We start from the raw sequence: 23617 nt of genomic DNA on the forward strand, positions 1-23617 counted from the left end.
TTATTAAGTAAAATGGCTTTCAGGAACACCAAGCACGATCTGAACAAAAATTATTACTCCTAACCACTGCTGGTAAGTATGGCTCTGATTCCAAGAGCACACAGGCAATCTTTAGAGCCACGAGCCTCCCTTCTCTGTCCCCGCTTTTCCTGGGTTCACCTGGATCCGGACGTCTGACAAGATGACTCGGTGAGGAGTCAGGTGTCTGCGATCTCAGGAGGAGACCTGCAGTGCTTCAGCCACGGGCAGGCAGACAGGCGATCAGAGATCAAGAGCAGCCTCACTGCTAATGTCATAGCTGATTAGCAAACGAAGCCAGACAAGGAGATGGGGAGAGGTGGGGTGGCGAATACAGCCAGACAAGAGCCATCTTTCCACGCGGTTCTTCCTACTTATTATATTATTTGTTTTAATATGCCACTTCCATATTCAAATCTTTCCCACCGTCCCCCCCAACACTTGCCAGCCCCCAACTCCTTTAGCTCCGTCACTGGTTACTAGCTGCTGCTGGTCCAGCCACAGCTCGGCTCCTGATCCCAGCCTGGCCCCGGGAACACCAGCGCCGCCTTCTCCTCCACTCAGGCACTGAGAACACCGCTCTGCCCCGGGGACCCGTCCAGACAGGATTCTTGCACCGCAGTGCTATTCCTCAGAAACGGCCGAGAGAAGAGAGACTCAAAACCGGAAGTCAGAGTTCCCATCTGGTGCAGCGGAAACGAATCCGACTAGTACCCATGAGGAAGCGGGTTCAATCCCTGGCCTTGCTCAGTGGGTCAGGGATCCGGTGTTGCCGTGAGCTGTGGTGCAGGTTGCAGACTCAGCTCAGATCCCGCGTTGCTATGGTTGTGGTGTAGGCTGGCAGTCACAGATCCGATTCTTCCCCTAGCCTGGGAACGTCCATGTGCTGAAGGTGTGGCCCTAAAGACAGAAAAAAGAAAAAAAAAAAGTCGCTGGGCAGCCTCCCTACCTCCGGTCTAGAAAAGCTCAGGACCTCCCAGGCTCTCCTCAAAAACCCAGACTGCTCTCTGGGGATATCAGCTTGTCCTGAAAGGACCACATATGACACATGGCCAAAGAGCCTCACCCGAAACGCTTGTGTCACGAAAGCTTACTCTGATGTGCCTGGTTTACGAGACACGTGAGAGAGAAAAGACACTGCTGGGGTCTGCAGAGCTTTTACCTTTTTAACTTGAGCAAATGCTGCTCTGAGTCAAAGAAGGGCAAACACCTGTTGACAGGGGCACGGGCCGGCTGCACCTCCATGTCGGAGGGTGAGGAGCTGCACAAAGGCCTCAGACCTACTACCTCACTGCTTCAGTTGGGGCATTCTTAGCAGGGGCTTCGGGAAGAGCCAGGAGATGCGCCTAGGAAACAGGCAGCACCTGCTGGAAATGCTGAGTCCTCTCCAGGAGCTAAAGCCGAAGACCTGGGGTTGGGGGGGGGGGGTGGCCTTGCCGGGCTGTTACGGCAGCAGGTAAAGCGTTACACCTGCGCAGTCCAATGTGCCAGCCACTGGCCACGCCAGCCCATTCAAGTTTCAATGGGTTAAAATTAAATCAGGTTGAAAAGGGAATTCCTCAGCTGCACTAGCATCAGCAAGCGCTCAACAGCCACGTGTGGTCCGTGGCTTCTTGTACTAGATGCAGAAAATGTAGGCCATTTCCACCCGTGTAAAAATTCCTAGTGGAGAGCAGTGCTTTAGACCAACAGCTTACAAAGCAGTTTTTTTAAGCAGCTTTCCCGAGATGTTACGGAGACACAAAAACCTACAGACGTTTAACGTGCACGATTCCCTAAGTTGTGACATATAGGAAAGCCCACAAAACCACTGCCAAAATCTGGGGAACGTACCCCTCAGCCCAGGAGTTTCCCTGTGCCCCCCGTGATCCTCAGCTCCCAGGTCCTCACTCCCCAGGCAACCACCGATCGACCTGCCTCCGAACCCACAGAGCAGCGTGCGTTTTCCAGGGCTTTGCACGCAGGACTCCAACAGCACGCGACCCTTTTTGTTGGCGCCTTTCTTACCTACCTCGAGCTCCACCCGTGTTGTTCCATCAATGGCTCGTTTCTTTTTCTGGCTGAACAGTAATTTCATTGTCTGGCTTATCCAGACACCTGCTGAAGGCTTTTGAGTTCTTTCCAGTTTGGGGGCTGCTACAAATCTTACACATAAGGACGCTCTGATTCCTCACGGGGCAGGGCTCTCAAAACCCTGCAGAAGGTGACCAGCAGAGGAGGAAGGAAGGGAGGCGGCGAGCCCCGTGAAAGCCAGTGGAGGAAGATTCCCGACGGGTGGGATTCCCCACACACAGGGCCCTCGCAGGCTGTGCCTGGCAGGTCCACAGCGCGGCCCTCTCTGGTCTCCCCAAAGGCTGCTTGTCTGAACGAGTGAGCATCCAGACAGAAAATCTCTTGGAGAAGCCGGAGGTCCTAGGTAAAGGGGCCTGAATCAATCACCATATGGCACAGGGCCACCAAATGGCATGTAAGCTTCCCAACAGCTATGAGAGGTCGGGGTTGTCCCCATTTTACAGAAATGGGGACAGAGGGAGAGTGAAGCCACCCACGCTGCCCCCAAATCCCACAGCTCAGCAGCAGCAGAGATGAGAACATGACCAGTCCCACCCACCCCTGACCCATGGTGGGCTGGGGACAGGCTGTGAGACTGGACGCAGGCCCCCCAGTGTGTCTTCACAGAACCCCCCACTCCCAGTCCACAGAGCAGGTCATAAGAGACGTATGAGGAAATGTCACAAGGGAAAACCAGCGAGGTCTCTTGCATCTTTGGCTGCTTCTCCCCAGAGCTGCTGACAGCACCACCCAAGGTCTAGGCGTGTGTGCACACACACACAAGGGGCCCTTGCGAGCACACACTTCCAGGCCTGTTTCCGGCAGCAGAGTCCCTCTGATGGTTTAATTCAAAAGGAGACAGGGAAACCGACGCCGATCTTGAGTGGTTAACACAAACGGCAGGATCAAAACCAGCCAGCTGCCAAAACACCAGCAACTCTGACACCACCAGAAAGAGAGCAAAGAGCTGACCTGGTTTCTGCTTTTAATGCCGTGTCTCTGGCAGCCCCACTGCTTTGATCTTTCAGGTTCTAAGTGGAGGGAAATGGTGAGTCTTCCCTCTTCCACGAGAGACGAGACGATGAAAGGACACATGGCAGCCTGCCCACAAGTGAGCAGAGAACCCCTGTGCAGCCAAATCTGAGCGCAGAGGGAGCAGCACAGAGGAGCCCAGCATCACGCAATCCACAGCTCCTAAAACCCCTGTGACATCAAGACATCAACCTAAACCCAAACCACCTTTTCATATTTATTACCTTCTGGAATTCGAGGTTAGAACCTCCTTGCCGGCCTCAGCTAGACCTGGGTGCCCAACCCCCATCTCCCCAGGGGGAGGCGTCTGAGCAGCCCACACCGCTGCTCTCTGGGGCGGCCGGTTCCCAACCAGCCTCACTGGGGAACTGAGCAGAAATGCAAACGGATCAAGAACTCCGGGAAACCACACCCAACAGGGAGTGTTCTAGCAACCCTGCAGGTGCGGCTGCTGCGCTGGCGCTCAAGAACCACAATTCAGCAGGTGTGTGTGGGGACGGGGGGCGGGGGGGGGGGGCGCGTTAACAAGTTCCAGGCGCTGCTGGTGCTACTGGTCCAAGGACCTCACCTGGAGAACCCCTCTGCTCCAGGGCACTGCTGCGCGGGCTCTACTGTGCTGACTCTCGCCCTGGGCGAATAGAGAGCCTGCTTCAGCAGGCCCAGGGGACGAGGGCCTAGAAGTCTGCACATCTAAGCAGCCCCAGGTGACTAGGATCCTGGGGATGAAAGGAAACAAACCAAGGCCAAGTCTTCTGCAAACTGGACTCGGCAGTACACAGGTACTGCTGTGGTTTGGCACGATTTAGAGCTTAAGGACTGACTTATCCGCAGTGGGAGTGAGGGGAAGTTCCCAGACTAAGGGTCAAATTAGAGCTGCAGCTGCTGGGCTACACCACAGCCACAGCAACATGGAATCTGAGCCGTGTCTGCAACCTACACCCCAGCTCATGGCAATGCTGGATCCTTAACCCACTGAGTGAGGCCAGGGATCAAACCTGCGTCCTCATGGACGCTAGTTGCATTTGTTACCACTGAGCCATAACAGAAACTCCAAGACATTTTAAAATGTAGGACATTTTCAGTAGAAGAGTGAAAAGAGAAGAAAGCTGTGGGAACCCCAAGGGGGAGACTCTGGCAGAGGCAGCTCTCAGTTCAGCAACGAGATGGGCTTCACCCACACGGAGAACTGGCCGCTGGCAGAGAGCTGGGAAGACGCGCCGGGCCCTGCCGCGGTGCAGCGGATCCCCGCTGCCTCCACACTGAGGCCCCCCCGCACAGGCAAAGCAAGGCCATGCTCCCCAACAATCTTACGAGCTCTCCACTGAAGAGCTAAATGTCTTTCTCATTGCAATCATTTGTGTAAAGAAAGAAAAAAAAAAAATCCAAGACTTAGGGGTCCGTTGGCCAGTGGGACTCTCAGGTTCCTCCTTCCATGGAGCAAAGTGAGATTCCTCCAGCCCGGCGCCGCGGCCAGACCGCGCCCTGGGCTCCATCCGGGGCTCAGCATCTGCCGGCCCCGCTCTCACCTGCAGCGGGTTCCGCGGACCCCGAGTGCACACTTCACGAGCAATTCTGTGAAACCAGAGACAGAGACTGTCTGCAAAGGACCTTTCGGGGCTCCATCCCCACTAAGGCAGCCGTTTGTTCAAAGGCCACTTCTTGGCGCAGAAACGGCCCTGGAACAGCCTTTCCAGGATTCGCACATCCATCTGGCGAGAGGAAAAGAACCCAGGAGACGGCTGCCTCTATAACCTGCTGAATGTCACACGTGTGACACGTGTTGCTGGCGCTGCCGGGTTTTTGCCTTTATCCTGCGTTCCCGCAGCCTCCGAACGCGAGACACTCGTGCATGGGAACCAAAAGCTCACTTTAGATTAAGTGGGCCTTTCTTTGGGGACGTTCCAACGGCTTTATAAACATTCTTTCAGGCCAAAGAGCAGGTAGAGGGTCATTACTCTTCCTGGGCAAGAGGCAGAACAGAGCATCTTGGCCACACTACACGGAAAGGTTTTTTGAACACCTGAGAGAAAGCAAAAGCAAGGCTTTAAAAATAAGAGGTAGGGAAGATGTGACCCAAAATAGGAGTAAGAATGGTATAAGAAATACCAAAAAAGGAGAATTCTCAGCTAAACAGCTTGCTCACAGTGACAGTGTCTTAGATGCGGCCGCAGCCCTGCAGCACCAGAGCGGGCCTGAACCCGGGCCTGGCGAATGCCGTTCTGGGCACAAGGAAGATGTTTCCTCCCTCTCTCTGATCTTTGCCGGAAAAAGAACCGAAAGCCCTAACTCCACAGAGTAAAAGCCGAACTAAGCCAGGCACAAGGACTCAGAGCTACTGGCGCTGGAACTTGAACGAGGGATTTGACTTAATGACACTGGGACGTGACCTGTGTGCTGGGCTCGGAAGGTGCCCGCCCACGGCCCCCGTTCATCCCGTTGGGCCAGCGGCTGAGGCGGCGATGGTTTCTCACCCAGTTTGAAGACGGGGAAGTTGAGGCGTCCGGCTGCCTCGCGGCGGCAGCTGTGTGGCCAGCCAGCTCCTCTCTCTACGCTGCTCCCGCGTGGCCTCCCCTCTGTGCCATCTCTCTCTTTCCCCCCAAGAAGCTGACGAGAGGCCCTAATTCCTTTGAACACCACAGTGGAAACAGCATGGGTGTGGAGTGTGAAGAGCGGGGTGTGACTCCCAGCTCTGTCCCGTGCTGGCTCCGGGCAGCGGACAGGAGGAAGAGGTGCCCACCGCTGACGGCTGTTAGTGGGAGAGCACCGGCGGCTGGGGCATTTCTGAGGTCCCCAAAGTGGCAGAGCCGCGGGGAGTGGCCCACCGTGACAAGGTCCCCGTCGCCACGCCCAGACCCTGCTCCACTCTTGGTTTTGCAGAAAATCCAGGCACGAAGGGGCTGCCCTTGTCAAACCGCACAGCTGCTCATGTTAAACCTGAGGCCAAGCGACTCCGTGTGGGGACCCCCCCAGGCGGAGTGAGGCTCGTGGGCCCCAAGCAAAAGCTGACGAGAACTCAGAGCCGTCAGGAGAGCGCTCGGCTCTAAATCCCAGAGCCTCAGTGATCTAATCCGCAAAGCGGGGACACCACTGACTCACCTTGTGGGACTCGTACAAGGATAAATGAGCTAAGCTGTATAAAAGGCTCAGGCGCTACTCCAGCTGCAGAACCAGGCGTGGCGTCATCACCGCCGTTTGACAGCTGAGGAGCTGCGTGGGGAGCAGCCGGTGGAGCCGGCAGCTGGAGCAGGCACAGACCTGGCTCCTGCCCCTCCCGCTGTCCCCAGGCCCCTGCTCGGCCCCTCCTTCACCATCCTGCTGGGATCGCTCCCTCGGCTCTTCCCGGCTGGACAGATCCTGTTTCCGGACTCACGCATCTTCCACGGTCCTGGCTTCCCTCTTCATGCTGCTGAATCACAACCTTTAGGAGTTTCAGAGAAACGACACTTGGGAGCGACGCGTTTTGGGCCTTGCACATCTGAAACCTCTCGCTCTGCTCTCAGGCTCGGGGGCGGGTCTGATTCCAGGTTAGAATCGTGTTCCTCGGGATTTTCGTGGCAATGCTCCAGGCCTTTTAGGTTCCAGGGCCACGCTTGCGCCACCGCGGCTCCACCCTCTGCGCCCCGGCCTTGAAGGGCTTTTGCGATTTCCCAGGGAGACGCCTCGGGGCGGCCCCCTCTGCTGCTCTTTCTGAGATGCCTGTCAGTGGATACGGGATCTTGAGGATTAATCCTCGTCTCGTCTTGCATCCATTTTCCACTTTTGGGTCTTGGACCTTTTCATCTATTTTCTAAGAGATTTCCTTTGCTCCAGCCCTTCACACAGGATTTTCAGTTTTCTATTTTCCTGCATTAACTGTCCCCCCTTTAACAGCAAGCTGCATCCCGCCCTCCCTTCTGCTCTCTGAGGAATTTTTCTAAAGTTTCTTCTGCTCTTTGCATCGTCTCCATTTCCTCCAAGTTCATTTTTTTCCATTTATTTTGGTCTCTTTCCTTCTGGAGGCCGTTCATTCATATTTGAGAGAGGCACACAGCAGCTGGCTGACAGCTCAGCGAGGCGGGGCTTATCTGCGAGGGGCTGGGAGGCCACTATGAGACTGTTCACTACGAGACCCCCCACGTGTCAGCATCTATGAAATCGTCCCTGGGACCATGCAGTTAAAAAAAAAAAGTCCCACTCGGTGGTGAGATGCTGACACGCGTGTGTGCCGGGGTCCAGGGAGCAGGGCCAGAGAGGGGGCTGGGCTCTGCTATTCTGCGTGCTGTCGGCCTGTCTGCAACAGGACAAACGCCCCAAGAGATCCCAAACTACCCCAAGTAAAAATCTTAAGCACAGCAATGGCTTTCTACTGTTCCCGTTTCCCACTGAACTATTTGACGGGACAGGGAGAGCGACCCAGAGCCTGGAGGACCTGCTCCTTCGCCCCCGCGGCTCACGCGCATCGTGCCCCCTTGCTTCCGCCGTTACGGCCGCGCCTACGAACCCGCTGTCATCAGCTCTTCAAGCACGATGAGCTAGTTTTCACTTGTTATGAGCCCGTTGACAGGAGAAACGAAAAAGACACTGCTGTCTGCGACTTACACAGAGAGCACTGTGGACCTGCCGACCCGGTCTGGTAGCCGTGACCTTTGGGAGACGCTGGGGGAGCAGAACGGGAAAGAGATGCTGGGACCTCCAGTGGACACTCCCCTTTGGAAGCCAGCCCTCGGCAGGGCCACAAACACGCTCTCAGGCTGCCCGCTGGAGAAGGAGCAGAATCCTGCCCCCACAGCCAGGATGGCACTGGGCTGCCAAGCAAGCACAAGGAAGAACGCCACTCGCCCCACCTTAAAATCCAAGCGCCCACTGCAGGCGGGAAGGACTCGGTCCACCTCCCACTCGCTTTTCTTAGGCTCTGCACTTGGGAGCTTAAAAGGCCTTGAAACAGTCACAGCAATTTCTGTGTTTTGATTACAGGTTACCTTACTCTGGAAGAGGGTCTGAAAGATATTTGCTAAATATTTTAAGTTTAAATAGCTACTAGAATTACCAGAAACAGACTGTTCTACACTGTTTAGAAAAAACTGAAGTCAGAGGCCCCTGAGAAGATGAAGGCACTGGTCCATTTTGTGCCTCAGCTGTGTACCCTTTTAAGATGCCAAGTTGAATTTAAAGTCTTTCTTGTTAGAGTCAAAATGACACTTCTAAAATGCATCCCCAAGGGACCCAGTGTGTAGAGGAAGCTCGATCGCTGGGCCTTGCCCGGGCAGGACGCTTACTCCTGTTTGTAGCCGCGCCGTGGGTCTCTCGGCGGAGCCCCTTTCCCGCGGGACCCGGCCGCGCACACGATCCCACACTTACCAGGTTTTTGAAGAGCGCTGTCAACTCCTTGGTGAAGACAGAGAACTTGAGGAAGGCGCTCCCCAGGTCTGGGTCATCTCTGCACACGCAGTTGCCCCCGAACTTCTCCAGGGCCTGGGTGTACTGCTCTTCGTTTTCCACGTGCGCTGTGACAGCAACGTGAGAAGCATTGTTAAGGCGCCGGCCGCTCCAGCCCCGTCCCCACCAGCCTCTTCTCACTTGTGAACAGAATCAGACACATCAACGGACTAGAATCCAAGAAAAGCCAAGTGGCGCCGGGAGCAGAAGGAACTTGTCTGTCCTGACCAGCACTCACCATGCCGGCCACAGGCCCCAAAAGAACAAGCTCGGTGACCGGAAGGGAGCGAGTCCCACATGAGTCCCGGGCCCTCCAGCTTGTGGCACGAGACCCCAAGGGAACCTCCTGCTTCCCGGGCTCCTAGGGCTCCTCCTGGCCTGCGCGATGGCTGGAGCCCAGCGCCTAGCTGGTGCTCGCAGGCGTGCCCACAGCTCCCCTTTCAAGCTGGGAGAACCGCACCCCGGAGCAAGGCCAGGGTGGACAAGGTCAGCTCAGCCTCCAGGCCTCTGCTCGCGACACATCCTCTGCCCAGGCCCTGCCTCCTCTGGGAAGCCTTCCTGGCTGGCACTCAGCACGCTGCACTCCAACTGTCTGGCAGGCATGTCCCCAGTGCCGGAAGTGCTTCCAGGGTGGGACTGTTGCACTGCTCCTCGTGCTGGAGCATAAGACAACACACTGTTGTTTGAAGAGAAAACGCAAGCCCTGCCATCCGTCTGAAGGCATTTTGCCAGCATTAGACTTCAATGCAGCACCTGCGAGCGTGAAAAACCTGGCTTCTGGGTCTCAAGCTGTGTGGCTGCCCAGCCCTGCTGGACGTGAAAATCACACACGGCTCTTTGTCAAACTGCGGAAGCCAGAGGCCGTCTCAGGCCTCTGAGTCAGAAACAGGGCAGGGGCAGGGGCCAGAGGTCACTCTGGAAAGGCGACATGGTTCATCATAATCCCCCAACGTCTGGGTCAAGCGCTTTTAAGTGAATCCAGCCGGTCTGTAATAAGACAGCACCTGCGGCCTGGACACCTGATTTCCCTTCTTCGTCACTTTGATCGGAAAGGTGACACGACATCCTGCAGGCACAAGATGCCAGGAGGACGTGCAGTGGGAGCTCGCACGAGAACTCTGCCTGGCCGGGCCACCAACACGCTCTCGGTCAGCCCACGGCGGCGGAGTCCTGCTCCCACAGCTCCGGGGAGAGCACAGAGCTGCCGAGCGGCCACAGGAAACCTTGGTGCTGCCGCTTCTTCACTGAGGAACACCCTGAAACGCCCCTCCAGTCCCCCAAACTCCTCCTCAGGGAACCAAAGCCACCAGCAGCAATGCCACTGCTAGGCTGGGCCTGACGACCAGGGCACATGGGGACACCCACTTGCGGGGCTGTGCGGCGCCGGGGCCGAGCCCGACCCCCGGGAGCCGCACACGGCGGGTCCACGGGGGCGCCTTCGGGAGTTCCTACGTGCATGTGACAGACACCAGAGCACGTCAATTTCACCGCTTAGGCCCTTTTCCCGCTCCTTCCATCATCCCTACCTTTTAACATTGCCCGGATTCGCTAAACGTACTTCTGAGACTACACTCAGCAAACGGGTGAACAGACAGAAGCACGCGGGTTGTGACAAAGGGGTGGCAGAGCAGGAAGGGCGGGGCTCCGGCCTGTGCCTTCTGGCAAACACGTCTGACCTGGTCGCACACACGTGCCCTCTTGATGGGAAGGCCAAGGGCCGGCTGTGCAATATTCACAAGGTTAAGGTGACTCGAAGAACAGGGTGGGGCCGCACCCTCAGCCCCACCCAGCGGCGCTGGCGGGGTCCACGGTCCTCGGCATCCAGGACCGATGACGGACGGGTGTTTTTTCTAGACTTCGCAACCACATCTGTGTGACATGCAGTCCTTCTCACAATGCAGAAAGGAAACTGGGGCTCAAAGGGATCAAATACCCCGTCCCAGGAAACAAGGCCGGAGAGCGACAGAGCTGGGGTGCAAACCCTCGCCCGTCTGATCCCGAAGCCCACCCTCCCTGCCCTCTGCCACGCTGGTGTGTGTTTCATTCTAAAAATAGCTTACCCTGCCCAAACCAAAAGTACCCAAGTTTTAGATTTTTAAAATTCCATTTCTGAGGCGGATCAGTTACACCTATTCTGCTCTACTTTTAATTCTGGAACATGCGGTTGACAGTCAAGGGCTGTTCCTTTCAGACCACACTCTATTTTATAACTATTCCAACATCAGTGGTCAAGACGTGGGCACTTCCAGTGTGGTTTGGAAGGGAGGGGTGGCCACAGGCCGCCGTCTGAAGCTGAGGTCACCCTCTGGGGGAGAGAAACAGGAACGCAGAGGCCCAAGCTGCCTCGGAGCCACGTGGTGCCCTTCCAAGTGTGCCCGGAGGCTCAGGGCCGCCGAGCACTCAGAGGGGAGAGAGAGGGGTCAGTTTCTAGGAAACGCCTCTCAGGTGACCTATAAGCCTTGTGTTCAATTTCACTGCTAACGCCGTGAGGTGCCATTATCACTTTCTCAGCACAGCGGGGTTCCGGGAGTTGCATGATTTGCCCACGACCACACGGTTGGGAGGAGGGGGGCAGGGGTCACCTTCCTCCTCCGTCCACGTGAGGGACAGGGCCTGTGAGGGACAGGGGAGCCTGCCTTGCCTTCACTGGCAGCTGACTGCCGGGCACAGAGGACAGCCAGCCAGCAGCGCTCCAGGCTCCAGCATCAAAAGGATGGACGTGCTTCCAATCATCCCGCCTCCCCGGCTTCTCAAATGACACCACCTGAGAGACATCCCGTTTTTTTAAAAAAAGTGCTTTCCCTTCTAGGAGTTCCCATTGTAGCTCAGGGGGTTAAGGACCTGACTAATATCTGTGAGGAGGCATGTTCGATCCTTGGCCTTGCTCAGTGGGTTAAGGATCCTGTGTTGCCACAAGCTATGGTGTATGAAGGTGGCAGCTGCAGCCTGGATCTGGCACGGCTGTGGCTGTGGCACAGGCCGGCAGCTGCAGCTCTGATTCAACCCCTACCCGAACGTCCATATGCCACAGGTGCAGCCATAAAAAACAATGTCTTTAAAAAGTTCTTTTCCTTTTAAATCTTCAAAATACCGCATTGATCCCAGCAACCCCAAAGGCGGTCACCGAGTTGGGTGGGTCATCGTGGTCACACCCGCGCATGTAGTTACGTTCCAAGGGCTTTGATCCACTGGGACCGTCACTTTCTGATGCTCAAGCTGTCCCTGCTTAAGTCGGCGGGAACCCTGTCACGCTGTCTAGCTGAGGTTTTGAAGACAAATCTCTCTTCCTGCAGACAAAGCGGAAGCCTCCTGAAAACACCCACAGCCCCGTGTCTTCCTGTAACAGCCTGCACGGCGCCCGGTGTAAGGACCTATAACGGACCGACGGCTCCACATCACCCGAGCCGGAGATTCTCCTTCTCGAGAGCAGAGAGCCGCACCGAGAGTCTCTATTTTTCTTTTGCCAAAACTGAATTTAAAATAGGAACCTGAAATAAATGACTTGGGAATAAAGTTGCTGGAAAGAACCCAAACTGGGTCTATCAGCTCTTATTTACAGAGCTGTGAAAGCCGCTCTTCCAAGACGAGCTTCCTCTCCCACCGCCCCCTTGCTCAAATGTATCCTTAACTCTGTTTCTTGTTAGTGATCCAGATCTGAGAATCTCTGGTGGGGGCGGGACTTAGGGACATGAGAAACTGAGTCACGAGACCTTGTTTCTAGGCCAGCAGCCCTCCACTTTCCCACACCTGACCACACAAAGGTCACACGTCCCCCGATCCCTTCAAGGGGATGAAACAAGAGGCTCACACAGAAAAATCTAGCCTGGAGCCAGCAAGCATGTGCCACCGCGGCGAGGTGAGTGTTGGGCTTTGCTGTGGGCCTTTTCTGCTTGAGTCTTCCATTTCAAACCCGCGCATTAAGAAGGCCCAGGGCATGTAGTTCAAGCAAAAATGGTTGGATCCAAAGGAAAGAAGGCAGCCCCTTACTCCTGCTCAGCAGCGAGCCACCCCGGCCCAGTGCAGCCGAAGGACTCGGAGGATCCCACCGCCGACTCGCCCTCAGCCGCCTTCACTTGGGTCTGAACGTTTACTCCTCGCTCCCCGCCCCCTCAGGGGCCGTGACGGGGTGCCAGGCAGACACAGAGACGAGGGACAAGCGTCTGGGGACAGAGGCGCCCACCCACGTGGGCAAGACTGCGCCATGTGCTGGTGCGGAGGATTCAGGGACGCCAAGGAGGGGCTCCAAGACCAGGCAGGAAGCTCCAGACGGAGAAGCGCAGGACAGGAAGGCGTCCACCAGCGGAACATCGAGGCGTCCCCGGGCTCAGAGGCGGGAGCGCCTCCGCCGTCTGCAAGCCCCGGCCCGCACCCGGCTCCTGGCACAGAGCCGCCTCAGGGCAGCACGGGCCTCACTGTCCACTGGCCCAGGGCCGCCCATGCCCACTTCTGGGTCTTTTCAGTCCAGAGGACCCTGAAAAGCAACTCTGTGCAGAGTCTCCTCCTTTGAAGGGTGCTCAAGCTCAGAGAGGTGCTGACCTGCCCAAGTTCCCATGGCTACTCGGCAGCAGCTCTAGAGCTGGAAGCCGGCTTTCCCAGCACCCCCCCCAAGAGGAAGCCCGTCTTCTCTGGCTCATGACGTCGTCCCCATCCTCGGCTCTAGGCTATCGCAAACGTGTTAGGCTCCTCCAGCCACGCACATGCTCGGGGAACCCCAACTCCCAGTGGCCTGACCAGTGAGAAATGCGGGAGGGCAGCCTGACGGTGCTCGCCCTGACTCAGACCCTCCAGCCCAGTGGTCACTTGGGGGTCAGGCTGTGAGACACCCCACACCCACCATGCAGGCAGACAGCTCCACCAGGAGTGCGTTTTAGGAGAGACACGTTCTCTGCAGGAGCAGCTTTATAAAGACACTCCCGAGATGACGTGGTGACTGATATTCAAATGTGAGCCATAATTTTTACTTTTTCTTTTCTTTTGTTGTTGTTTTTTTTTTTCTTTTGTCTTTTTTAGGGCCGCACCCAAGTCACATGGAAGGTCCCAGGCTAGGGGTCTAATCAGAGCTGTAGCTGCCGGCCTACACTACAGCCACAGCAACATGGGGTCCAAGCCGCCTCTGCGACCTACACCACAGCTCACGGCAACGCCGGACACCTGACCCACTGAGCGAGGCCGGGGATCAAACCCACAACCTCATGGATAGGATGAGTCGGGTTCGTCAACCACTGAGCCACGACGGGAACCCCAGGGCCACAATTTTATCATCAGGATAATCTGCATGATTCAATGTAGAGGAGGCCAGGCCACCTCTCCTCGAGCTGTCGGCGCTGCACACGGCCTGGTTTCAGATCTAACTCTCGGCATACGAGCTCGTGGGAAAGCAATTTCCTGGAGTCAAAGATAATTCCCATTTCCTAAAAGGATCTCTACCCTGTGAACATCCCATGGGAGACAACCATTTTTAGAATTTTATTTCTAGAGTAATCCCAGATAAGAACCTTTCAGTTCACAATCCGGTAATCTGCATCAGAAGTTTTTAAAAAACATTTTTTGCATCCAATCATCCCACTTCTAGAAATCAATCCTAAAGAAATAATCAAGTAATCAGAGATGTGTATTCAGAACTGATAAACTGAAAACGTATTAAGTTCAAACAATATGGAAATGGTTAAATAAGCGTCTCTACAAAATGGAACATTATGTAAGCTCTTAAAATCATGATGTAGGAATATGGTCAGGAGAGAATGCCAAGTTAAAAAAAGCAGGACACGGAACTATATATTTAGTCTCAATTCTGTAAAAAGTAAAGTGCAGAGAAAAGGCTGGAAGGACAGGACATCAAATGCTGCAGTGATGGTCAGACAGCAGGTGCTCGGTCCCCTCGGCTGGGGCAGGCCGGGGGCAGGCCAGGGCATCACCGGATCCTCTTTGAGGGGGCATTTCGCAGAGAAGGGGGTAGACTGTGGGGGTGCAAAGACCCAAACCAGGTGGCAGCTCCGTCTGGCCGGGCCGCTGTCACAGCACGGGGGCCCTCAGACCAAACCGCGCAGCTTGGCCCCTGCCATTTCACTGGCCGGGCCAGGACTTTGTTCTACTGCTTTTCTGAATTGTTCAAATGTTCTAAACTAAGCTCACACTATCTTTATAATCAGCAAACAACACGGGGAATAAACAAAACGGGGGAATCTGCAACGTGAGCTGCAACGGCTCCGTTACCTACGGAGGACCAGGATCCTCTGCCACCGGGTTCCCGGCCCGAGGGGACCTGACGGAGACGGGCTACCTGACCTGAGCCCCCACCAGCAGAGGCGGTGTGGAGAAGGCCCGCCTAGGCCACCAGCCCTCCGGGGTCGCTCGCGGCAGGTACACAGAAGACAGAGGGCCTCTCTCCCGGGGCTCCCCGCCACTTCTCTACTCTCTCCAACACTCTGTGCTCCCACCTTCAAAGCCCGATGCAAAACTCACGTCCATCCAGACGGTCCTGGGGTGTCCCCTCTGACCGCATGGAGACCTCATGGACGTTATCACCGGCGGTACCTGGGCTGGGGGGTCTGGCGTGGGCAGCCAGCAGTGGGTCAGTAAGGTCCAGGTGCAGTGGCTACTAAAATGTGAAGACTCTGGTCTGTGATCACCTCATGGCCTTTGACCCTGCCCTATGTTACTGACAACAAATTGGCATGAAGTCTGTGTTTCCTCCCTGTAAACACCTATTGCCTGCAGCAGCAGTACACCTGCAGGTACAGCGAGGGACAGGGACTGAGACTGGTCTCTGGGGTCGTGTACCGTTTCTGCGGATTTTTTCTGTCCCACTAGATTCTAGGCTCAGAGGACAGAAAACCTGTTGAGAGTCACCTAGATTTATCCATCCTGTACTCCCTGCACAGCCCGCTGGTTGCGATGGGGAGAACTTCCCCGGATGCTGGGAAAACATCCAGCCGAGGCGAAAGCCCACCGCACCGCAAGCATGAAGAATATAAAGACTCCCGAGGCCGAGCCCTGCATCAAGGGAACAAGCTTCCAATGAGAGACTCGCACACCAGTCAATGTGGCACAGGACAGAGGCCGTGAAGAGAATGGCACTGGAGAATTCGGGGTGCCTGGGACAGCCAGGACACGGGCAGGACTGCAGATGACAAGGCTGGGGGGAGGGGGCCGAGGAAGGACTTCATCCCAGGTAACGGAGGGCCCCCAAACGGCTGTAAAGTGACAAGACTTGCCTGTAAGAAAAGTGAAATGGGAGGGGACACAGATGACCGAAGCCTGGCACCTGCCAACACACACTTTAGCAAGACGGAGGTAAACATGCACCCGCAAGCCACGTGGTGGACATCACGGGAGGTGGCAACACAGCACCGTGTGAGGAAGACGGCGTTTCGGAGGCCTGGTGCCAGGAAAGGCTTCTCAGAGGCGGGGAACGTTCCTTTGGAGTCAGAGAGAGAAGAGCCTGAAACAGAGCTGCCATCTGCTTGTGTCGCCAACCTCTCCTTACCCTAGGAGCTCCTCTGCCCCCTAGGGCGGCTCTAGGACCACTCAGAGGAGACAGGGAGGGGCTCGCTGATAAGGAACGGGGGACCCCCTCGCTCCAGGCCGGGCAAGCAGAGCAGGGAGGTGGGTCGGCATTTGCTGGACGTGGACCTCCGGCTCCTAGAAACCCGAGGTCCCATCACGCAGGTGCCCTCTTGACGGCAAAGCCGTCCGATGAGCTACAGGACAGGACGTGCCTGCGGCCCCTGCAGGCTGCATTCAGCCATTTCCTCTGTTTTCACCACGCTGAACCTGGGGGATGCCATTCCCGTTACTCACGGCAGATGTCCCCAGCCCGCAACCACGGACAGCACAGCGGACCGGGAGAGAAGGGACTCCTGTGGTCTCAGGGACAAGTGGCCCCTAGAACAGCAACGGTCTCAAGGCCTCAGGTAACAACAGCCGCCACTCACGGAGGACGACTGTGCATACAGAGCCCTGGATGGTTCCCCAGCTCGGCAGGATTTTACACATGAGGAATCAGACTTATTTGCTGAGTAATGTAGTCCTCGTTTTACAGTAAGGCAAACGGCCAACTCGGATGGAATCCCCATCTGTAAACCAGGGGGCTTGGCTCGATCAGTGGTTCTTGAATATTCTGGGTATCAGACGCCAATAAAAATCAGAAGAATGGTGTGAATTCTCTCTTCAGGAATAGGTATCCTGACTTAACTTTCCGTCCACTCTTTAGGATGCACAGACCCAACACGCCATGTAAAAAGCCCAGGCCAGATGAGCCAAAATTGCCCACCAAAAGATATGAGGGCCGTGTGGACCATGCGGATCAGGTGTGACCCAGGTATGGTTCCTGCTGAGACCTGGGACGCGCTCCTTCAGACCAGCCTTCCTTCCGTGACGAACACGTTGGCCGCTGCTGCCGGGACGCCACCGATGAGCCAGAGCGTCCCACGCGCGCCTGTTAACCAGTGGCGAGGAGAGATCCAGAACCTCAGAGCCCTACCACGCGGGACAGAGGCCACGGTTCCCCCTCCACCTCCCTCTCGAGAAACAGAGTCCACCCACCAACTCCCTGCAGAGCCCTCCCGGCGACCAGACCACCTCCGGGGCTGCCCCCCAGCTAACGTCTCCCTCGGACTTCAGTCCAAACCTGCTCTCGTGAAACCACCCTGGAGAGAGGAAGAGTCCAGACGTCTCGCTTCCTCATTCCGGGGAAAGCTCGCCTTCCCTCGGCCGCCCCAAGCCTCCCCGCGTCCTTCTGACCATGAGGCCTCCAGCTCTAACGCGAGGGTCCTCCCAAGACGCTGCTCTTACGACTCAGGGTCTCGGCAGCAGGACCTACGTGCCTGAGGTCACCTGCGCGCCCTTGGAGGGCAGACGGTCAGCACACGACGCCGGTCCTGTGCCGGCTCTCATGGAGCTTGTGACCAACCAGCACCACCTTGGGGTCCTTCAGCAGGTGGCTTGGGCTCAGCCGGGGGACATCTGGGGCGCCCCCCACGACCTCGCGGCCTGGTGATTCTCCCTGGCAATCCGCCCCCGCGCCTCCCTGCGCACGAGGCCGGGGCCGCCGGGGCCGGAAGGAGAGCCTGGGAAGCAAACCCGGTCCCGAGGCTCGGCTTCTCTGCGGCCGGCTTCGCGCCTCAGTGGCCTCACTGAAAAGGGAGTTCCCGACAGTCCCCAGCTCGGGGGCGGGGGGGGGGGGGGGGGAGGATTAAACTGAGGTATTTATTCAGCACAGCGCTTGGCCTGTAATCAACACTTTGCGTATGAGCTTTTTTCCACTGCAGGGAGGCTTCCACGGCGAGATGTATGAACATCAGCACAGGCGTGCCTTCTCCGCTTCCTCATTTGTTAAAACCCATCTTCCTTTAAATCACAGACATGCATGCACGTTGTTTTATATCAACTTTACTGTCTGAGGATTTCATCTCAGCACCTTCTTCGTGTTGCTACGTGAGCATCATTCCGTCACCAGCTACACCCCAACCGACGAGCGGGTGTCCTCAGTCTTCCACTTCAATACGCAACACGACAACGCAAGGAGCACCCCTGCGCATCTTCGCAATAACGACTGTATTCTTCGGGACGTGCACGTCCATACCGCTTTCTAAAACCCCGTGTACCACCTCTCAGTGCCACAGCAAAGTAGTTTCACCTTTTTCTTGACCAACCCTGAGGATTCTAATTTGTTTTCTCCTGTACTAGGGAAAATCACGCCAGATACAGTTCCTTCTTAAGGCGCCATGAAGTGTCAGTTCCTAAGCTACTGCACATATTTCTCTTGAACTACTCTACTCTCACTGTGATACAGTAACAGAAACAATCCTCGGTGCTGATTTAGTAGCCGTAGTCTAATCAGCAGGGCAAATGACAGGGAGAAACGCACACACGGCGCCGAATGTTCATTTTCTTGTGTAAGTGAGAGATGGTAAGGGTGTGAGGGAAAATTAGCGTTTTGTTTCTCTGTAATTTTCATTTCCAGGATGTGCCCATTTCTCCAGGATGCCCAGACTGCGGGTAAAGAAGGGATAAGCCACTCTTAGTAAGAACAGCTCCATGGCGTCCTTAAGAAGGGCCATTCCGGAGAAGGGAAAATGAAAGTCCTTGGTTGCTTCCTTCTTGATAAAGATGACAATTCCCACCCACTGATGTGTCCAAGAGCTGAAAAATGTTAGAGTCGGCTTGGGGGGGGGCACCTATGGGCTGAGACAGAGATTGGGAGAGTCTAGACTAAGAAAAGTATTTAGAATAAATATGAACTGGGATTTTTTTTTTTTTAAGAGGTCAGATAGCAGTCTACTATAAGTGGGAAAAATGGTAGAAACAGTTTCACAACAAATCATGACAACAACTCCTTTTGCAAACCTGTACACAAGACGTTCTAGCAGCTGACCGTGTTGTCATCTTCTTGAAAACTGGGAGGGACTTCCCATCGTGGCTCAGTGGAAACAACTCTGGCTAGCATTCATGAAAATGCGGGTTCAATCCCTGGCCTCACTTAGTGGGTCGGGGAACTGGCATTGCTGTGAGCTGCAGTGTAAGTAACAGATGTGGCTTGGATCCCGTGTTGCTATGGCTGTGGTGTAGGCAGCCCTTCAACCCCTAGCCTGGGAACTTCCATATGCTGTGGGTGTGGCCATAAAAAGCAAAAAAAAGAAAAGAAAAAGAAAAAACTGGGAGCTGGAGTTCCTGTAGTGGCTCAGTGGCAACAAATCTGATTAGGATCCGAGAGGATGCAGATTTGATCCCTGGCGTCGCTCAGTGGGTAAAGGATCTGGTGCTGGCGTGAGCTGTGAGATAGGTCACAGACATGGGGGCTGTGGCGTAGGCCAGCAGCTATAGCTCTCATTTGACCCCTACCCTGGGAACCTCCACATGCCACGGGTTCAGCCCTCAAAAGACCAAAAAAAAAAAAAAAGTATCAAAAACTGGGAGCAAACATAATATACTTGCTACTGGGTAAGCAAAGTACAGTTTTGTATACACGGGACACACTGATAAACTTTTGGCCCAGGCCAAGGTTTAAAGTCAGGGCTGGGGTGGGGTGTGTGTATTGAAGGTAATACTCTCAGGACCAGAGGCTTCAAGTGTCACCTGGGAACTTATTCAATTAACAAATACTCAGGAGCCATCCTGGATCTACTGAACCAGAAACTCGGGGGTAGCAACCAGCAATCTGTGTTTTAACAAGACCTCTAAGGGATCCTGGGGCGCTCAAGTTTCACAATCACTACTCTAAAACAAAGGTTGGCACACTTCTAAAAACCAGAGAGTAAATATTAAAGCCTTTGCCGCCCAAGAGGTAATGCTGAGGTCACTGGGTAGATATGCACTCAAATGTTAAAAACCACTCTTAGCTCACAGGCTGTAAAAAACACAGCTGGCTGCTCCAAGGCGTCTCACCCCCCCCCGCCCCCCGCTGTCACACGCATAAATCCATACAATCCTTTCATAGTAGAACACAGAGCCTGCCAGAAAACACACTGTTCACATCTAAAATGATAAGTTTAGCTGTCCTACGCTAAGAGGAGAGTGTGAACTTAGAGCAGGAAAAAAAACCAACACACAAATGAGTACTTAAGGGCCCCTCGTGTGCACCTGCCAGCCGCTCCGCCGGCCGCTGTGAGGAACAGACGGGAGGCCCACGTGCAGCTGCCATGCTCGCCAGGTGCCCAGAACCCGCCTGTCACTTTTTCACCTGCTCTCAGTCAGTCGTCACGGACCCGCCTATGAGTGATTAGTCCCCATCTTACATTCGAGGAAACCGAGGCTCAGGGAGATGAAGAGCTTTCCCAGAGTCGCAGACTTTCTGCGTGGCCCCACAGCACCCAGCCCCCGGAAGGGGTCACTGACCTCAGGGCCTGTCATCTAATCGGGGGCCAAGATCAAGGGACATAACAGTACGAGAGAACAATAAAGAGCGAGATACAGAGAGCGAACAGTGGCTGCGTTCTAGATACGCTTTCGGTGTGGGCTAAAGAGCAAAGTCAAAACGGATTCCACCTCCAAGCTGCCGATGAGGAAGGGAAGCGTGGCGGGAGCATCGGGTCCCTCCCCCCAAGGCAGTCCACGTCCTAATTCCTGGCCGCGGTCCACACCTGTCTGAGGTTGCAGATGGAATTCGAGTGGTTCATCAGCTCAACGTGAGACGGGAAGCTTATCCTGGATCGTCAGGAGGGCCTGAGGACTACAGGTCCTTCAATGTGGAGAGGGAGGCAGAAGAGTCCGAGTCTGCTGTAGACTAAACTGTCCCCTCCCCAAGCCTTACCCCGGGACGACGGCCCTGGGGCGGCCCTTCGAGAGGAAATTAGGTGTGGATGTGGTGGGGGGGGGGGCTTTCAAGCTGGAATTAGAGCCCAAATAGGAAGAGACCCCAGCCAGCCCACTGGCTGGAGCTTACACTCTGGCTCTTTCTCCACCAAGTCAGGGCACAGCCAGAACAAGGGCAGGCCAGCGCCCTGACCTCAGACTTCCAGCCTCCAGAACTGTGACAGACAAGCGTCTGGTATTTTGTTACGGCACCTGCGCAGACTGAGAAAGACTCCACCAGCCCTTGCTGGCTTTGAAGATGGAAGGAGGCCACGAGCCGAGGAAGGCAGGCCCCTCTAGGAGCTGGAAAAGGCGGGGCAACCTTCTTGCCTCCGGGAAAGAAGTTGGCCCCGACACCTTGATTTCAGCCCCATGAGACCAGTTCAGACTTCCAAGCTCCAGAGCTTGCAAAGTAAATCAGAGCCATTTTCAGGCATCCCGTTTGTGGTCATCTGTTACAGCAGCCACCGAAAACTGACACAAGACAGTCAAAGGAGGCTAAGGCTGTGTCTAGTCTCAGCCTGATGGAGCTGCCAGGCAGCTCTTTCCTGGGACAGACAGCGTGTGTACAGACCAGGAGCAGGGCCGGAGAGCAGACAGGGCAGACACACAGTCCTGCCATGCTCACAAAGCAGGGAGCCACTAGCCAGCCTGGGGCAGAGACAGACTGCGGAGACTGGGGGATCAACTAGAGGTCAGACGGGGCCAACCCACAACAGATGAGGAAACGAGGCAGAAAAGTCACGCTGGCACGTAAATTAAGGAACACGAGACAGGAAGAAGTATACAGCAGTGTGAGGCATAAATACCAAATTATCTGCACTGTTCTTTAATTTTTTAAATTTTTTTATTTTTTGTCTCTTTAAGGCTGCACCTGCGGCATATGGAGGTTCCCGGGCTAGGGGTCGAATCGGAGCTGTAGCCGCTGGCCTACACCACAGCTGCAGAAACGCCAGATCCGAGCCGAATCTGCAACCTGGACCACAGCTCACAGCAACGCCGGGATCCTTAACCCCCTGAAGCGAGGCCAGGGATCGAACCTGCAACCTCATGGTCCCTAGTTGGATTCATTTCCACTGCACCACGAAGGGACCTCCTGCACTGTTCTGTTAGTAATACATAAAATGAGGCTCCTTCCTCACGCAAGCAGTCGTCCAAGGATGTTAAACGCTCTAACGATGAAACCACTATGGGGAACGTCTCTTGGACCCAACTGCCTTCAGAGCCAGGAGGACGGCACAGCTACCACGCGCCGAGCCAACTGCGGTCGCCAGCGGCTTAATCCCTTACTGAAAACGCCCAGCTCATTTCTGACATCTAGTTCTAAAAAAAATTTAATCTATCCTTACTTTCCCCTACTAAATATATTCAAATGAGTGTGCTTCTAAAAGCGGTGCTAGAGAAGAGGTCCAAAGAGCTGGGGACGAGCCCGCCACCCCCCGAGGAAGGAGAGGGTCTCCTCGGGTGACCTGCGACATAGACAACGCTTCTGAAACCAAGACTCCAGGATCAGCCTTCTGGCTTCAAATCAAACTCAGGCTCACGGCCTTATAATAACTCATGCTTGGCACGATACAAAGATGGGCAAAAGATGACCAACCACAAAAACAGGGCCCCCCCGCAAGGTGGGGCTGCCGGTCAGCCTGCTGCGGGCGGCGCCTCGGGAGGACTGGGCTGGAGCCCCAAACGCTGCGTGACACTCCACAGAGCAAACGGCTCGCCCTCCTGAAGCCTCGGTTTCCTCCAACCAGGTGGCAAAATGCCACTTCAAGCAGACCGAAGAGCACGTGCAGAGGGAAGAGGGCACAGGCGGGGCACGTGGGGCAAAGGTCACAGAGCTGGGAGGGACCGTGCTCGGGGCAGCTGGTTCCCGGCGGTGCAGGGAGTGGGGCGGCCTCCGGAGTCCCCAGCGTTTGCTACCCTGACCCCGGGCCGGGGCAGCGGGGGTGGTAGGGAGGCAGTGGCAGTTTCGCAGGCAAATAGATTTGAAAAAGGTTACGCCCAATGTCCCCTCACAATCCACGTGAGCGTTTTAAGACCTCGGGCTAGTCCTGCAGGAAGCACAACCTGTTATCTGTGCTTTGGTCCAATGTCTCTAAAATCCTGGAGCCCAGGGGCCTCCCGCCTCTCTCCCGACGTCACACACCATGTGGACCATAAGAAACACGGCGGAGTTGTGAGCGGAGACGGTAACGTCGCTGGGGTGTGTTTTAGAAAATGACTCTGGGGCAGGTAAAGCAAGGAGGCTTAGGGCCCACGCTGAGCAGAGCAGGTCAGAAATGCAGAGGGGTGGCACACCCACAAAGCCAGCTTCCTAACCCCAGAGAGCTCACACCTTCTCCCTTCCAATGCTTGCTGGCTCAAAAGCTACCCTGCTGGGCGCCGGGCCAGCCCGGGGCCACCCAAGTCCCTCCTCAAGGCTGGCAGCAGTCACGTAGCCAATGTTTGCACAGGACTTCATTTTTACTTCTGATCAGAACAACCTCTCCAAGCAGGACTTCAAGATCACTTTTGAATCTGTTCAGAATATATAAGAGCCCTTTGATATAAGCCTTAAGTTATACACTCAAAAAGCCAATAAGCCGCACAGAGAGAAAGACAAATATCATCCTCTGATATCACTTCCATGTGGAGTCTAATAAAAAATGATACAAAAGAACTTGTTTGTAAGACAAAACCAGACTCAAAGATTTCGATGCCAAACTTAGAGTTACCAAAGGAGAACCTGGGGGGTGGGGTGGGCACATGCACACGACTACACAGCGGGCAGCTGACCCACGGGCCCGCGGCACAGCTCAGGAGGTCTACT

General features: G+C 55.4%; 1 protein-coding gene across 7 annotated transcripts in view; it reads right to left on the bottom strand.

The window, feature by feature from the left end:
* The window catches only part of ASAP2 (ArfGAP with SH3 domain, ankyrin repeat and PH domain 2), a 161976-nt gene that overhangs the window by 75298 nt on the left and 63061 nt on the right, over positions 1-23617 (bottom strand). For all 7 annotated transcript variants that reach the window (XM_021087867.1, XM_021087864.1, XM_021087869.1 and 4 more), the window contains exon 3: positions 8440-8585. In XM_021087867.1, coding sequence (XP_020943526.1) covers positions 8440-8585 — 146 coding nt within the window. The remainder of the gene's footprint in view (positions 1-8439; positions 8586-23617) is intronic.

This window comes from Sus scrofa, chromosome 3 (genome assembly GCF_000003025.6).
Source record: "Sus scrofa isolate TJ Tabasco breed Duroc chromosome 3, Sscrofa11.1, whole genome shotgun sequence".
In the NCBI taxonomy this organism is placed as follows: Eukaryota; Metazoa; Chordata; class Mammalia; order Artiodactyla; family Suidae; genus Sus; species Sus scrofa.